The sequence below is a fragment of the Gobius niger genome (genome assembly GCF_951799975.1).
Source record: "Gobius niger genome assembly, chromosome: 2".
Classification (NCBI taxonomy): Eukaryota; Metazoa; Chordata; class Actinopteri; order Gobiiformes; family Gobiidae; genus Gobius; species Gobius niger.
In genome coordinates this window covers 26,587,104-26,605,502 of record NC_136853.1, presented here as the reverse complement: position 1 = coordinate 26,605,502, position 18,399 = coordinate 26,587,104, and the positions used below count along the sequence as shown (strand labels likewise).

Sequence of the window (18,399 nt, the reverse complement as noted above, 5' to 3'; positions counted from 1 at the left end):
CCTGGTCAGTCAGCCACTCCCACTTTCTGCTCAAAAGCAGGAGAATCAGTGACTCTGCTCACTTAAACTTTATAACGTCTCTCAACAATATTAAAATTCAAATTGAATTCAAATTTTAAATTTAAAATCCATTTCCATTCTCAACTGTTCCTTTCCCATCTGTAGCATCTTCACAACATTACTCAGCGGGGCAAGAGCAAGGCGCCTTGAATCAAGTCGGACACATCACGGCCCCGAGAACAGAGGAGCCTCAGATCACGCAGCGTTTGTAAGAAAGAGTTTGTAAATTAAACTATTTTAAAAGTTTATGAACGCATATCTGCTTCTCCCACTCACCAGACAGATACGCGTCATCAGTGAATAGACTCTCCTCTTACAGTTTAAGATTGGAATCCGAAACTTCTGCTTGTTTAAATGTAGGTATATGTTGGACTCATCCTTGGCACTTTGTGGAGCATTTCTGCAGATCAAAGATCTATGCGATGCAAAAAGAGGAGGCCGCGGAGCGTCAGGGCGACATGCTTCTAATCAAAACACAACTAAGATCCCATCATCCGTCAGTCCTCTCTCAGCGCACGTGTTGACCGCACCTCATTTCCCATAATCCCTTAGGCCTTTGTGGTTCAGGTGACCAAGCAAGGCGATGAAAAGCAACTTCACCCGCCTTGCTCAGGCGCTCCAGGCGCCTTGCTCTCGCGGGAGCATCAGGACCGTCACACAGATTGCGTCACGGCCGGAAATGCACCGCTCGCCTGAGCCAACCTGGCTCATCTTAAAACACCCCTAATGACTGAAGCGGCTCAGGGCAGGTTTGAACCCATTTGGCAGCCATACACAGAGAAATGTATGAAAATTCGATATATTTCATTGCTTTGTCCTTTCCATGCTTCATAAAGCTGTTTAGTCTATCACTTGTTTTTATATTTAAAAGCATTGGAAAAAACAGATGCATTGTTTTTAGTGTTCGAGCAAAACTGCTAATTTGCAGTCAGTGGGCACTGGGCAGAGAGTTATAAATTGTCTGTGTTTTTCACATTAAAAAGCCAAGATTTTAGTAAATGAAAAATATTTCCTAGCTCACTACTTAGATTCAGGTTTCATTATTATTCTACCCAAACAATTACATGTTATCATATTTTTAATGCCCATAACGTGTAAACATTCACAGGACAGGGAGGAAAAAGTAAGTGAACCCAGGAATTTCGCTGAACTGCAGCAGTTTTGCAAAGAGGAATGGTCCAAGATTCATCCTGATTGTTGAGCACGTCTAATCTGCAACTATAGGCTCCTTTGCAGATGTTTACGTGGTGCGGAGGCAGGTGAGGGATGTTGTACTGTGAGGTTTAGAGGTGTCCATCTAGTCTTTGTGTCTGCAGCAGGACAGTTAGCTCGCACTTTCGAGTCCGGCGCAGCATCCGTTTACTTACTGGTGCAGGAAAAGCCACATTTATTGCTTTTTATCATCAAAACAAAAGAAAAAATCTAATCAAAAATCAAGATTGCTCAATATGAGGAAAATAATCGTGATCATCTTTTATTCCAAAATCGCCCAACCCGAACAACAATGCGAAAGATCTCTGTGCGAAAATGCAGTTTGTTTAATATCAATGTTTTGACATTAAATAAAACAAGACCAATTTTTTTTTTTTTACTTTTGAAAAGAGATTCATATTTATATTTGGGTTGTGGATTATTATGATGGAGGTGGGTCCCAAGGCTCCATTATTTGAAAAAGTTAGTTATATTAAAAGATGATTAACAACTATGGGTGTTTGTTTCTGGCCTATTTCTCATTCTGGGTTTAGAAAGAACCAGAACATCTGCAGACTTCATTTCAAAACCACACAATGACCCAGAGATTACTATAAGAACCATAGCCCTAAGGAAAGCCTGTAATTATGGTTCGAAACAAGTAACATGGCACCACCGAGCTACAGCGGGCTGCAGAAACTTCACGAGCCAAGAGAATAAACAAGATGAACAAATTAGAGCAATTTGAAAAGAAACTGCATTTGCCAAACGGGTAAAATAGAGCACTTCAAATAAATATTAAAACAGCTGCGAGAAATACATGACAATGTATAATGCATTTGCATGGTTGAATGTGGCAAACAACGCCGTGGATAGTCTGAATTACATAAGCACAACCCTAATGATGTGATTTGAGGCACTTACCCTCTCTCTGGGTTGACCACGATGGCTCTAGGCTTATCATGTTCCCCACGAAGCACCACTCCCACTCTACTTCCATCTGTCCGGGTCACATTAATGACATTGGTGACTTCACTTGTCCAATAAATGAAGCGACTGTAGATGTCTATGCTGAGGTCGTAAAGTTGCAGGCCCTGTGTAGGTCCACCCATTGAGGTAGACACCACTGTCATGCTCTGCAAAGCAAAAAAAAAAAAAAACAGTCATTGGTTAGCGAAAAGCAAATCAACTGAAGGATCACAAACTACTGGCAGGAAACATTTCTGACCCACCTGGTTCCCATCTTCTTGGGCACGTCGGACAACATTTTGTTTGGAATCAATCCAATACAACTGCTTGTCCAGCGGGTCGTAGTCAATGGCACGCACATTTCTAAGACTGTGAATTGGAAGTATGATGTCTGGACTTTGTTGCTCGTCAATGACCATTCTGTTAATAGCGGTTTTCTGACTAAACAGCAAAAAGGATGTCGGAGCTGGAAGAAAATATACACAAGCAAATATCAGTGACTATTCATAATGAAACTATGAGAAATTCAAAGCAAGAAGAACGGGGTGTACACAGAAGGCCACACAACATAAGCAACAACAACAATCTTTCTTGATTCACAAGTTTTTTCTGCTAAACAAGGACCGTTGTGCCTCTGTCACACCACAAAAAAACAAACAAACAAAAGCTCCAGCTGAAATGTTTACAATGGGCCTTACCACTGCAAGTTTTGTTATCATAGTTGAGGGAAAAGTGGGCTGGGCATCCACAGACGTAGCTGCTGACGGGGACAGCGAGACAAAGGTGGGAGCAGTGGCCGTTGGTTGAGGCACATGCGTTCCAACCCCCTTGCCGTGAGGAGTGGAAGACCAAGATGTCCATAACGTAGTCTAAATGGCCCTGGATGAGGGTGCGGTTCTGCCCACTGGTCTTGTTGGCACGTTCTATGCTGCGCTGGCTCCAGTCAGTCCAATAAATGTAGTCCTGGTACTGTGTGAGGCCAAAGGGGTGAGGGAGGTCATCGGCAATCACCTCACGGTCCTGACCTACGTGACAGAGAACAAGGCGCTTTATCCACACATGCACAATAACTGGGACACATTGTAGATAAAAACACCCGGTTATGTAACTGTTTAAAAAAATATGCAGATAAATTAGTTTACCTTCACAGAATAGAGATTTGTTGAGGGCTCACATGTTGAATACATTTAACCCTGCTATGGATTCATGATAGTGGTTCACAGAATAAAGCCCAGTCAAACTCTTACCAAGCATGTTGGATGACTCTATGAGTGTAGTATCCAGGTCAGTCCAATAGAGGCGCCGTTCTGCATAGTCAATTGTGAGTCCATTGGCTCGACCTACATCGGCCACCAATGTGATGCGACCTGTGCCGTCCATGGCTGCTCTGTCAATTTTTGGCTTTCCGCCCCACTCCGTCCAGTACATGTATCTGGTTACACAAAAGTGGTTAGTCTAAAGTCTTGAATACGTAAATGCAAAGAAGATATTATTATGGTCTCACCCTTCCACTGGGTCAAGAGCAAGAGCACGGGGGCTGTCCAGATCCTTCCAGACCAGGACCTGCCGGTGCTGTCCATCTAACTTGGCCACCTCGATGCGATTAGTGCCAGTATCGGCCCAGTACAGATTCTTTCCAAGCCAATCCACAGCCATTCCCTCTGGGTAGTCTAGCCCAAACTCCACCACATGTTCCAGAGAGCTGCCATTCATGAATGCTCGGCTAATAGTCTGAAAACAAAATGACATGAGCACAAGTTAACATTTAATAAAACAGCGTCAAATCCCAATTAATGACAATAAGACATTGTTGTCAATTATTAACTTTATTGATTTAACTGTTGAGGCTTGTCGATCAACAGCAGGTGTTAAACAGACACACACCTACATGAGTAACTGAGCTTACCTTCAGCGTAATATCTGTCCAATAGATGCGATTGTCAGTGACATCAAAGTCAAGAGCTGAAGCTTCTTTGACACCAGTGAGAGGAATAGCCACATTGTTGTTGTTGGTCTCCAGGGAAATGCGGCGAATATCAGTATGACGCGAGAAAAGCAGAAAGGCTTCAGGGACAATGCATGTTTGCATGTCCGATATGAGCTCAAGGCCAATGGGACAGCCACACTGCACTCCCTGGGGCTTATACAGGCACAGGTGGCTGCAGCCTCCATTATTCTCTGCACATGGGTTTGTCCCTGCAAATAAAATTAGACAGTTATTAGACATTTTAAATTAACAAAAACACATTCTGTAACATTCAATATCAATTACTGCTGTTAGATACTAGTCCTCTCTTGCCATGATACTGTCTCACTAGAGCAGGGGTGTTGAACTCATTTTGAGTCGCGGGCCGAAATTAAGCTCCCACGGCGGGTCGCGGGCCGCATATCATAGAGAAAAATTTGACAATAAATGAAAATAATAAGCTGTGATTTGGTCAAAGCCCCAACTTAACTGTAGCTTCATTAATAACAGCGGCTTACACTTGTACTGCACTTCACAAGTTCCTCACTATATAGTAGTCATTATTCATTCACTCCACACTCGGTGGTGGTAAGCTGTTATTGAAGCCACTGCCGTCCTGAGGCAGACTGTCCATTTACCACGTGGCTATATAATGTGTTGTTCATATCCTGAGCTCTTATTATGTCAGTGCCCTCTGCTGGACACATGTGGAACTCTTTCCTTTTTTTATATTCAAGCAGCCCCCTAGTGGCTAGAATGAGCATTCTGGTTATTCTTTAAAAAATCATAACGCCGCACAATAATGGGCTAGAGACTTACTTTTTTTCTTACATACTCTGGAATGTATGCTCTACAGCACAGGGTCCGAATTAAATCATCTGTTTGACACCCCTTACTGTCAACTGACTAAACTTGCTAACTCTTCCATGGCCTAGCATTGTCTCCCTGTAGTCATACTGGGTCCTTAACATATCCCTTTGCAAAACATTGCTGGAGACTGGGGTCTAATTGTCATTCTTGGAATGCATGGCTCATAATATTTTTATCTCTTCTCGTGGAAGCATAATCAGATATGCAAGTCCAGGGAAACTGTATTATGCCACGAGGACACTGGTATGTACGGTAAGTTAAGGACAAAGTCTCCTATTAGATCTGCTATTAGATCATTGTCAACAACTCACCAAAGGATTCATGAACATATGTGGCTTTGAGGCCCATCAGGTCAGGCAGCTGGTCAATGATGAACTCGCGCTCGCCACTGCGTTTGTGAACACGCTCTATGCTGCGCCGTTGCCAGTCGGTCCAATAGATGTAGTCACCGAGCAACGTGAAACCGAAGATGTGAGGAAGTTTATCCTCCACCAAAACCTGTCGATTTGTTCCGTCCATGTTCATCACCTGAAAACCACAGGAACACATGCAATGCACACATTGAAGCATTGATAATGTTCAGCAGAAATTAAATTAAGCATACGGTCATATGCTACACTGCAGACATTCGTGCTTGATCAAAATTCTTTCATTTAGTGCCATAGTTTACAGCAGCTTGTCAACAAAACAATGATAAATCTAAAGTGTTAAAGCTAAAGCTTAAGAAAATCTGATTTGTCAACGTGGATCAAAACATTCACCAGTATAAAAGTATCTTAAATAATGTGATAATGCTTGATTTCTCCCCAACTAGTCACATCTTTTAGCCGCCTAACATAGTGTTTTGGGGTTGATGGATAATGTCCAGTATAGATTTTTAGATTTTTTCCATTGCAAATTATTGTCACAAAATGTTTTACCAAAGTCAACCAAGCAAACCGACATTTTTCAGAATCAATAAACATTTGAGATTTTCCCAAAGTCTAGTGCTAAAGCTTCATATTAAATACAACTGCCGAATTACTTCGGAGAAAAGCGGAGGTAAATTTGAAATAATGGCTTATCTCAAAGATTAGAGGCCCACAGCGTGAGTAGCATCTGTTACAGAATACAATTAAATCACTATTTATCATACTGCGCCATGCTGTACAGTCGTACTATCTCTGTCCTGTGGTGCTCAGGCGCCTGGCCTCAGCCACTGAATGTTTTGCTTGCATATCAGTATGACGCTCGACAGAGAGTATCTATCCCTTTTCTGTGAAAGCATAGACAGACTTGAATGGTAGGACTAGCACAATGTCTCGAGTCGATGTCTCCGGGTCCCGCACCGATGGTAAATAAACTTCTCCAGCATCAGACATCCAGACTGCTGCCTATTCTTCATCTATCCTCTCGGACGCCATTAAAAAATCTCTAACAATTACCTCTTCATTATATAGTACAGTCCCGATCAAAAGATTAAGGCCATTTGAAAAATGGCAAAAATTGGTTGGATCTTAACAAGGTTCCATAACCTTTAAAACTTTTTAAAAATTCAAAATGACGGTCTTATTGCGTCCTGCCTCAGCAGCGAGGGTGAGCTGCAAAAGGCCCTGCTTATGCAGCTCAACAACCCAAACACGCTCAAAAAGAGAATTATTTCTTGCCTTTGCCATCAGGATGGGATGACAGTGTGAATACCTGACAGAAAATGACACTGAATCCACATTTTTGTGCAGATTTGGACCTTTAAAAGGCATGTGGTCAAACTTTTGATCAGCTGCAAAACAGCCCAATAAAAGCTTTATTCAAAACATTTTTTGTCTCACTCCTTTTTCTTTTTGTAGCATTTTAAAGTGCTACTTGGATCCTTGTTAAGATCCAACCATGCAAAATGTGAATTGTTGCCATTTTTCAGCTGGTCTTAAACTTTTGGGTTGTATTATTCAATGAATGAACAAACTTTTAGCTAAATTAAAGGATACGCTTCCCCCCAACACAATATACAATAGGAGTTGGGGTATAAATAGAAATGCTGTTTCTATCCTCAGTCCAAAGGTCTGCTGGTTGGAGAGTTGACCGCAGTGTGGCAATGGTTTCAGATTCTGGTCTATTCTAAACATTGTCGACCGCAGCTGGAGAGGTCGCCCAATCGGAAACAGATGTGGGATTGCTCCACGAAAAATAGCTGTACCCAGACCATGAGGAGGTGGACGGAGCACTGAATACTCTAACACCCTTCTGAGGACCATCTCAGTGGGGCTGGGACTTTTGATTCGAAGGTTGCCATCAAACATTGCAAACCACAGAGAAAGTTAGGGGGGAAAAAGCTTAAGCAGAACCAGCTGGAGGTGCTAATGTGAAGTTTCACAGCCACAGAAACCAAAACCCTAAATAGAAACAGAACTACACAAGTCCTAGTTGAGATCACCCAGAGTTAAGAAAACTCACTGTAGCAGAACTCTATTCTCTATTCAACTCTATTCAATTTGAGAGTTTCAATGAAACTACAATTAATTTCTTTACTTTTATTATTATTAACTCATAAAACATCAATCAAAGGGTAAGAATTACCTCAATCTTATCAGTCTTGGCATCTCCCCAGTAGATTTTGCGGTCAGCATAATCCAGAGCGAGGCCATTTGGCCAGCCCAGGGATGTGTTGACCATTACTACTCGCTCCATCCCATCCAAGTCAGCGCGCTCGATCTTTGGTACTTCTCCCCAATCAGTCCAGTACATGAAACTATAAAACATAAGTCAACTGTAATTAGCCCGGGTTTACAATAGAAAAACACAAATGTAATATACGAGTCATTTGGTCATATTTACTGTCGTCCTTTTAGTACCTCTGTGCTAACATGCAAATTTACTCTCTCTCTTTTCTACTTGCATCTGGTCAGTTTGAAATTCTTTATATCACAATAAAAATATATTGTAAATCATGATTGGACATAGAGAAGTGAAATCTGCAAAACATGATAGAAGTTACTGGAACAAATTGTTTGTTTTATGTATAATATGTTCATCCATTGGACCAATATTCCCTGTTGCAAATAATTAAAGTGACTGCTCCTCATTTATCAAAGTTGCAAAGTTTGCAGGACAAGTATGTTCAGTGTGCTAAAAAATCCTCCTGCACCCAACAGCTTAAAACACATTGCTAATTATTTGAATCAGGAGAAACAAAAACTGCAATTAAACTATTTGTCTCAAGAAATGTTGAAAACTCTGACTGGATCGTTCCTGACCCAGCCTAAACATTTTAGTTATAGTGGTTGTGTTTACAAGTCTCTGAGCAGTAAACATCTTGTACTTCTGGACACTTCGGGTCAGTTACAGCTGCTGAAAATGGCAGCACTGGTAGATAATGGATTCCTGGTGGCTCCATGCTTGATTTTTTTTTATTAATGTCTTACGACCCTGCTATGTTGTATGTTCTGCACACCGTATTCAGAGTGTGGACCAGCTTTGGCCACATTGTCTCCATTACACAGTTTGGAGTTTGAAAATGTGAGGAAACATACATGTCTGATGAAAGACGCTTAGCCTGAAACTTAACATCGTTTGGAGTGAGCACACATTAAAAATTTGGGAGCTAATATGCAATTGTGGGGATTTTTTCTTATTGCATTTATTTCCTTTTTTTGATCCAGCACACTGCTCAGAAAGGGATGTGCTTTTTGATTGTGAAACATACAGGAACAATATAAACTCACTTGCGTAATAACACCATTTACACCATTACACCATTCTGTGCACAACACTGACAAATGAGGGCCAATAGTTCAAGTTTAGAGTATTATTTCTCACCCAGCCACTGGATCCAGAACAATAGCTCTGGGCTCATCCAAATCCTCTGCTATGAGGATCTTGCGCATGGTCCCATTAAGCCGTGTCACTTCAATGCGGTCGGTTCCTGTGTCGGTCCAGTACAGATTTCGTGCGATCCAGTCCACAGCAATGCCATCAGGATGACTCACTTGAGACGTTACCACAAACTGAGCATCGCTGCCATCTACCAGGGAGCGTCGGATGGCCTTGATGTCATCATCTGTCCAGTAGATGTATCCTTCAACTGGGTCGTAATCAATAGCAATAGCATGACGAATGTCATCGACCTGTAAAATGATGTCAGTGAAGTCTGGTGTGTCCAAGGACATGTGCCGCAGGTCAGTCCTTCGAGCCAAAAGCAGCATCTGTGTTGCTCCTGTGGAATTAGAAGAAAGATGAAGAAAATAGTTTTGTACATGTAACTACATTATAATAAACGTGTTAATACATTATGAATACTGTCTTTGTGTTTATGGTAAATGAAAGAGTGCCAAATTAAGATCATGTTTCACATCTTCTCAAGCAAAGAGGCTATTGTCTGTGAGGGGATCATGCGACATCACTTGTGACAAAAGCCTTTGCAGCTAATAGCAAAGCTTAGTGAAGAGGAAAGTGAGAGGAGTTTAATGCCCCCAAAACAGAACGCAATTTACTGAATGTCAATATTTACACTGCGTTTTGCTTTTGAGGTAAAAGGGAAAAAAAGGAGCAATTTCCTTCTCCATTATTTCTGTCAAATCTGTCAAACCCATGTTTATTTGACTGCATTATAATTTGAAGCTGGCAACTCTCCTTTGGCTAGAATGGCAATTAATCTTTTCAGAGAGAACAAACAGAACAAGCAAAGGATATCAGAGTGTCCTCACCATCTCTGCAGGTCTTGTCGTCTTGGAGGAGCTGAACACCAGTGGGACAAGCACACTGATAAAAGGGCTTTGATGGAGACAGCAGACAGAGGTGGGAACAACCCCCGTTATTTGCAGTACAGGAAGACCCCACTGCTCAACACAAAGGGGAAAGAAAGAAAAATGTGCCCATCAGAACGATACATACAACAAAATGCACCTTTAAACCTATGTAGCATAAGAGAGGCAGAGAGGTTTCAACTCACAGGCAGGTTGTCTTTTGGGGCTGAACACATGAATGTCCATGGGGGAGAAAATATTTGAGTGAACAATTCGCTGATCGCCACCGGTTTGTTTCTGGCACGAGTGTATGGAGTGGGTGTTCCAGTCAGTCCAAAACAATGTGTCCTCAAAGAGCGTCAAGGCAAACGGATGAGGCAGATCTCCTTTGACCACCACCTCTCTGCAACGACAAAGATGCTAGAACCACATACAAGCCTGGCAGAGCTGCACTGTGGGAAAATTAAGCCGTGTCACAAACCTGGAGGAGCCGTCAAGATTTGAGCGATAAATGGCGTTGTGTTTGGCATCAGCCCAGTACAATTTCTGCAGACTGTAGTCCAGAGTTAGCCCATTGGGCCAATAGATTTCTTTATCAATGATTATGGAACGATTGGTCCCATCCATTCCAGCCCTTTCGATTTTGGGAATCTCACCCCAGTCCGTCCAGTACATGTACCTGAAAACAAGGCACAATACACAGGCAATTATTAGGGAGAAATACTATGTTGATACAGAACATGAGAGCTGGTGCATCGCCGACATGTCCACTATGATGGTAAACAGTGATACGGCAGTGTGCACCTGCAGGAGCAAGTATAAAGCGCTAACCTTCACCCCTTGATGGCTGAATTTAGTTCCAATTATATAAAAAATAAATTATCAGTGTTTTTAGGTTTAGGTTTATGTTTATGAAACATTGACATAGCAGGAAGGAACAAAATATTCAACCTGAAATGTGTCAATTTAAACAAAACAAAAAAAATCTATAAAAACAGATTTATAAAACAACGTTAAAGCAGTACTAAGTAACTCTTCCCCCTAGAGCCATAAGCGCAACTGCAGGTGTAGTAGCAAGTTACGATTTTTAAATTTATTAATTGTCTTGGAGAGTAAATACTACGCTGACAGGAAAGGCGAAGGGAGAGAGGGTTACTGTACATCCAATTATACAATAGAAATATTTTTCTCACTCAAACTTGGCTGTAAACACTGTTTAAAGTGACGTTAGCCCGCAGTTAGCTTTGCCCGTTAGCATGTTAGCTTCTTCTTCGTGATTACATTAGTGTGTATTGCTTTCTCCGCACCGGGGGCAGTCAAGTTGCAAACATGGTTTTCTGGCCAGAGACACCAGGGGGAGATGAAAGACCCTCCAATCATCCCACAAACACTTGTATTACCCCCACAGGGACTACGGAGAGGATTTATTAAGGTAAATAAGTTACTTAGTACTGCTTTAAAGCTGTATTTTAAACATATTTTAATTTAGTCTTAGTCTTTTGATGAAAATGTAATTTAATTTCAGTTGAGATTTAATCAAAAAATTATCTTAAATTTTAGTCTCGTTTTAGTGGACTAAAATTGCATAGAAATTTAGTCGACTAAATGTATGGCAAATTTGGTCAACCTTGCATTTATAATATTTATTATAAGAGTCAAAAAACTGTAAAATTATCAAATTTCCTCCCCCTACATGTTCCAACAATGTCCTAATGTGTAAAATGAGCCCAGACCTGTTTACCACAACTGCCTCCAAAAAATCTGCGCTGTCACTCAAAAAGGTGTTACTTCGGGTCCGAAGTGCCGTCATGCACAAGCTTCATATAGAAGGTGCAGTTACATGTATGACCTGAGGTGGCAGTAGTGAGTATAAAATGGCTAACATACATCTAGCCCCTTTAAACAAGGTCCTCTGCTTTATGGAGCTTCTCCTCATGAACAAAGCTCAGAGCTGTTCCTTTATTTAGTCTTTATATAGTCAACGAAAATATCCAGACAATTTAATCATAGTTTTAGTCTCATTTATTATGACTAAATATTTTTGTCGCCGAAATTAACACTGGTTAAAGCTCGTGGTAGAGCTGGTCTCCAATGGAGGGGGTCTGAGTTATGAAGGTGTGCAGAGGAGAGGAACTGTCCTTCAGGATATTCTGGAGGGTCTGCAGTGTGGCCATGTCCCGCCTCTCACTCAGAGGTTGGGTGTGTTTTTGCTTTCAAGCTAATACTAAATTCTTGCAGGAAGCGGTATGTCGTGAATTAGCAGCACACGGTGTTAAGGGGTTAAGACAACCCGAGGCACTGTCACCCCCATAATGTGCATGTGCATTTATCCCCCTCCATTAGATGACTTTGGCTGCTCCAGGAGCCTGTTCATAAATACAGACAGTATCTTTGGCAACATCTACAAACAGTCACATTCCCGCGGAAAACAAAGAACTGCTCTTTCACCTACTACTCCACAACTACTGTACTTCAACAAATGCTGAATTAGGGGTGCATTTTCAAACAATTACAGATAAAGCGACATGGAGGAACAAAGCGGTTGAACTGCCCAAATATGTAGATAATATAACACAGAATCTAACCACGAGTTTCCTGGTGTTTCACTTCGACTGGTCAATCTGTTGTATCAAAAACATTCACATTCACGACTTTGTGTGTGTCAAACATGCCGTCTGCCAGAAGACATGCATCCTAATATCTATCTGCTGTATCTATGGTATCTTCTACGAGCACAACATCAGACTCAGACTTAGTTACTAGCAGTGGGACGGTTAAATCTTAGTATGAACTGTCTGGGACTTCACGGTTCACTGTGGAGTAGAGGCTCCATTAGAATCTTCAGACTCTAGGTATTAAATTCTGACATTTGAAATAGTATCCCGTGAAAGTTACATTTAGGAGAAGTACTTCAATGAGCCAAAATATTATCTGTGCAAACTTCCACTAGGTTGGGAGTTGAGGACATTTTGTTTCTTAAGGCAAAACGTCCTCAAGTCAACCATTTGAAAATCTCTACTATGACGGATATAATTCCTAGACGGCCGAGAGCCTACACAAACATCACAATGCATACGAGGCACACCACCAAAAAAAGGCTCAAAGTATATACATATTTTTTGCTCTCCCGGCACGATTATTTGCCGCAGCGCATTGGCTGGAAAAGACTCAAGGGTCAAGTATCTAGTTTTAATACTAAATTTTGAATATATTAGTACAGTGGTTCTCAACTGGTATGGCGTTGGGACCCACAATCATCCCAGGGTGATTGTGGGTCATTCCAGGGTGATTGTGAGGATGACCAAGGGTGATCCCTGGGACATCCCAAGAGTTGCATATCGCAACTCCAAAACAATTTCTTTTCCTCAAAAAAATGTGTTGAATCATTTTAACAGGCGTCACATCTTCCACACATTTCCAAATGAGAAAAAAATGACCCGAAAAGAGATCCATGAATTCCCATTCAACACAAACAACATGACAGATAGTTTTGCCTGGAAGCAAAAATGTCTTTAAAACTGTAGCAGGTTGAGTTTCGCTCAAACAAGGACACCTAATACCAGCAAACAAGCAGCGAGTGAAACACGGCAAGCAGGGCGCTAGACGGTGACCAAAATGGTCACATAAGCGAGTGGTGTAAAGTGGTCGCACAAAGCAAAACAAAACAAACAATATATACGGTCGGTTATATGAGGGAAGCAACAAAGAACGGCACCAACAGCATCTCCAGAGCACTCCTCTGAGGCGGGCACACACACGCTTCTAATATATTGAAGAAGTCAGTCCGTAAAATATCCCTGGCCCGCTACCTATCATTCATGGTGGATAGTGCCACTGACATTTCTACTAAGGAGTGCGTTATTGTGTTATTGTGTATGTGCCCATGTGAATACATCTTAATTGGACAGACTGAGGCTGAACACGCTAATGCTGCAGGTTTGTATATCTGTCTTAATAATCTCACTACATTACTCACTTCCTTGCGTTGTCAAAGATTTTCCCCCCGTGTCAGCAATAAAAGCAGCCCCATTTCACTAGTATTGAGTAAGGGAAGTGTTTTGATACTTGCTCAGTAAGGCCAACCCACATTAGAGTTTAGATGGGGCCCAACCGCCCCGACCCAACCCCAGGCCTGCGGGCATAAAGCCCAAATTAAGGCTGGGCCATATCATATCGTACACCATTACACCGGTATCATTTTCCGGTATAATTAGACGATATAATTTGCATGCGCACTAAGCTGATTTTGATTGGAGTCAGGACCAGGGAGGGACCAGAGATCACAGCTTCATCGAAGCAGCAACATGAACATGAGGCTTCAGGGGCAGGTGACTTAACTTTCATTATCTTCCAGATGGGGGAAGACCCACAGACTTAGCTGAAATTAGATCATGAATACAATAGCTTTAAATTGATCGATTGATCGATTGATTGAAAAACATCAATCTGATCAGAAGAAACTGTGTAAGAGCCGCTCATATCTGTGAGCGTCCAATGACCACACAGTCCACCTGTCCGCCCTGTCCTCGCTGACCACGATCACGCATAAAACGAGTGCAGAGCCCGCATGGAGCCATGGGCACCTACCCGGTCAGTTTAGCCTCCACCACACAGTAACAGTAGCTATCCGTTAGGTTTTACAGAGTAGCTTGTAGTAGATGCACTCAAAATTCATACGGTTATTGTCGAATATAAAGCTACAGTTCTCGTTCTCGCACTCTAACAAAGTGTTAATAGAAAAGAGGTGCCGGCCTGTGGCAAAAAGTGGGCGGGGCACAGTTAGGTGAATACGGCGGTATAATTTCACCTCATCGTCAGTGCGATGTCTCGCTCTCAGTGGTGAGTCTGTTGGAGCAGGTAGTGGACGAGCCTACGGTGGATGAGGCTGTTGTTCCCGGAGAACTTTTACAAGCCTCAGCTAGTGCAGAGTTTATTTACACCTCAGTATAAAGCAGGGTTGAAAGATTTAGCCAAAAATCATAAATCGCTCTTATATTTTGTTACCTAAAACATATCTTAAACTGAGAATGTTATTACACATGGATTATTTACAACTAGCTTATTTCGCACAACAAAAACAAGTCAGTTGATTATAAATCTAGATCAAAGGGGGAAAAAATGAATTAAGTCAGCTTACAATCACCTTTATAGTCCTTTAGAATCATTTTAAACAAAATACCCCATATGGTCACGTACATAATTTACAATCATCTCATACCGAAATATCTTTTTGTAAATAGCCTAAATAATTTCTTGCTATTTGCACTGAATTGTGTTTTTGTCAGTGCTTCTGAGATAAGTTCTTATCTTTATCCAAAACATTCCCAAAGCCTCCTAAAAGATCCCAACTGTGCTGCAAACAACTCTTTACTCTACACAAGCAGAAACATGGCTCATCTTCAGCTCTGTGGGGGGCATAGTCATGAATCCAGTCGGTGGTTAGTTTTTTGACACAACAGGAGTTTCTGTGATCAGTGCAGGGGGAGCGTGTAGCAGCACGGCCTGGGACTCTGAATGGAGTGACTCAATGCTAACAGAGAAAAAAGCAATAGTTATACGCTGATATCTTAACTGCACATGCACCATCCTCCGCGCACCTCAAGGAGACTGAGATGTAAACAAAAGCACATGGTGGAGTGTTCAACGCTCCATTCACTTCTATAGACCACGGCCATCAGCTACAAAGGCCAAAAATAAAATTACAAATGCAATAAATTGTCCAGCCCTAGTGAAAAAAGTGCATCGTCAGTCTTGGGATAGAAGCTGCAAACTACAATTGTGGCAATGGGGGCATATGGTTCTGCAGTAAACCTAAACTTAAATTCAGCTCACTTGTTAGCACTTTTGGACATATTCATAACTGTGAATCAGCAGCATCGTGCCATCTGCATCACTATGTGAACACGTTCTCATTTTTTTTGTTGATAACATTTCTGCGATTTGAGATTCAACACAGGCTTGCACAGCTGCAGACCCGGTTTGTTCTGCAGTTTTTGAGCACCTTGACATCCGAATCTCTAGATCTGTCAAAAAATTGGGCACCAGTTCACACCCTCCGGTTGTCCGCTTGATTGTCTTCCTCCTAAAATATTGAAAGATGCCTTTGAGTCGGTTGGGCTTATCTAATGACCATTATTAATTCCTCGTCAATGTCATATTGTGTCCCAAGCATGCTACTGAGCGGCCTTGGTTAAAAAAAACACAACCCAGATCATGAAGTAATATCTCGCTAAAGTGGCTCGTGTAAATTCAAAACCACCTGGAAGCCAATAGCCTGGTGTCACAGCAATGAAACAGCACTTTTAAGAGTTTTACTGATCTTTTTTTAAATATGTTGACTCTGTTTTTTCAACTGTTCTTGTGATTTATGCACAGCTTTTGACATTGTAAATCACCAAATTTTGCTTTCTCAAATCGAGGACTGTGTGGGCATCAAAGGCACAGCCGTACAATGCTCCAAGTCGTATCTTGAGGGCCGCTCTTTCTCTGTCTACTTGGGCCCTTTTAGCTCGAGGGTCAGCTGTTGAGTGCCGCAAGGCTCTATTTTAGGCCCGTTATTGTTTTCTTTGTATTTGCTGCCCCAAGGGCCATTTTTCAAAAACACAATATTTAGTTTCACTGTTTTGCTGATGATGTCCAATATCTGCTTTTAAAACCAAATACAGATAGAGCCCTGGTAAATTGCCTCCAGGGAGCAAAGCAGTGGTAGGCTCTAAACATTTTTTAAGATTAAAGGAACAGGCCACCGTTTTCACATACTGATATGTTCTTGCCTGAGCTTAGATGAGTTGATGCAACCAAACATGTTGTTAGCATTTGGCCTCTCCCAATGTATTCCTATAGCTCCAAGCTGGGTTGAAGTTGGAAGCGACCACGCTCTTCCACGGGCACACACAAAGACCGGTACGTATCAACTCGTCTAAGCTCAGGAAAGAACATATCACAGTATGGAAAAACGGTGGCCTATTCCTTTAACAAATCTAAAAACAGAGGTTGTAACGTTTGGGATTCCTTTTGAGTTTTCCATTTTAGGCCCTCTGAGTCACCACTGCCACCGAACATCTAGAAATCTGGGTGTGATTATTGACAGCTACTTCAAGTTAGATCAGCAGATCATCACTGCTTTTACCATTTACGTCTTCTCAGTACAGTTTTTGCTTGCTCAGGCCTTCAACACAAGCTTGTTTGTGTTTTGTTTGTAATTTAATCATGTATTTAACTTTGTTGAAATTTTGCATTGCCTGTGTACACCACTTTGGGCAGCAATAGATGTTTTAAATGTGCTGTATAAATGAATTGGATCCTGACCTTGACCTTCATAATTTTAATAAATTAAAACAATTTTTGATATTGTGTTTCGAATCCGAGTGACCAAAATATTGTGAGAACAACCAAATCAAAAGCTTTGTGGCACCAGCGCAACAAAAAACTAAAATGTAAGTGTGGAGCCCTGGTAAGTAGTATCATCTTAAAAAACACTTAACTTAAATCAAACTCAGGCTAAACGATTTGCAGAAATACATCAACCAGTTGAAGGGATTTTTCCAGTTCAAAACAAATCTTGGTCCCGAGAGAGTGAAGAAGAAAGCAGGAGAAATGCCGTGCACACAACATATCCCCTCACCACAAGAGCTGCATTGTATTTGGTACCTGATGCATTAATCATCCATGTTGAAATGAGTCCAGCACTGCGTTCCACCATGGGTTTCGGAGAACCAGTTTTTCTCCGACACTGAAGCAGTTATCAACAAAATCCAACTTTAAAACAATATATCTAGAACTGCCAAAGGTCAAAGTTAACTGAATTTTGATGAAAACTGCGCTGTTGTATGCACCAACGACTGTATTAAGGAAACTGTCCTTTTTTCATGTAGATAAATCCATGATGATTTTCTATCGGGCATTTGAAGTTCCTCTGTTAGAAACTAAAACGCCCTGCATCAGCTGGTCAAATCAAGTCATCCGCCGGCCTCAGACCAGTTTGGACTTTCTGTACAATAGACAGAGAGGATGGCAAGAAGCCTCCTAAGACACTGAGTGATCACCCTTTGCATCTGAAGTTTTTTTGCTTCAATCTGGGCATAGTTTCAATGCCTATAAGGCATATGAACCGTTTAGCAAAGCTTTGTTCCTGCTGCCATTTCCTTTATGAATAAGTCGGGATCTAATCGTGCCTGACACTGCTCTTTATCCTTGTTATCGTCCAAGTGGCTTAAATTTCTGTTGTATCTTTAGTAAAGGCACATCCTGTCAGTATCTGGAGTACTTACAAGCTTTATATTTAGGTTTAAGGTGTGTGATGTTTGTCTTTGTATAACGTGTTTTAATGTTTGACTAGTTTTTCTTGGAATTGAAAGATAAATTACCTACCTACAAATAAAGCAACCTAACCTGAGGTCATGCTACACGTCACATTCATTTGGCGAAACAACCTATCCAGTTTTAATGTTCAAAATGTGCTTTTTGCTTTTAAGAGGCAGAAACATGCATGAAAAAATAATGTTATAGCTACACATCTGTGCAGAGCAGAGGCTACATTAGCTAAAAATTCTCTGTCATATTCAAGTCAATATTTTTAGCTTTGACGGAAAATTTTGAAGGCCGTCCGTCAATTTGACCGCATGG

The 18,399-nt window shown here is 41.4% G+C and overlaps 1 protein-coding gene across 1 annotated transcript in view; it reads right to left on the bottom strand.

The window, feature by feature from the left end:
• lrp6 (low density lipoprotein receptor-related protein 6) overlaps nt 1-18,399 on the bottom strand; it is a 34,549-nt gene that overhangs the window by 7,246 nt on the left and 8,904 nt on the right. The window contains exons 3-14 of the mRNA XM_079551804.1: nt 10,256-10,453; nt 9,981-10,177; nt 9,736-9,867; nt 8,849-9,245; nt 7,610-7,781; nt 5,368-5,584; nt 4,127-4,416; nt 3,725-3,951; nt 3,468-3,652; nt 2,919-3,245; nt 2,484-2,686; nt 2,176-2,387 (exon numbers count right to left, since the gene is read on the bottom strand). Of these exons, the coding sequence (XP_079407930.1) occupies nt 2,176-2,387; nt 2,484-2,686; nt 2,919-3,245; nt 3,468-3,652; nt 3,725-3,951; nt 4,127-4,416; nt 5,368-5,584; nt 7,610-7,781; nt 8,849-9,245; nt 9,736-9,867; nt 9,981-10,177; nt 10,256-10,453 (2,757 nt within the window). The remainder of the gene's footprint in view (nt 1-2,175; nt 2,388-2,483; nt 2,687-2,918; nt 3,246-3,467; nt 3,653-3,724; nt 3,952-4,126; nt 4,417-5,367; nt 5,585-7,609; nt 7,782-8,848; nt 9,246-9,735; nt 9,868-9,980; nt 10,178-10,255; nt 10,454-18,399) is intronic.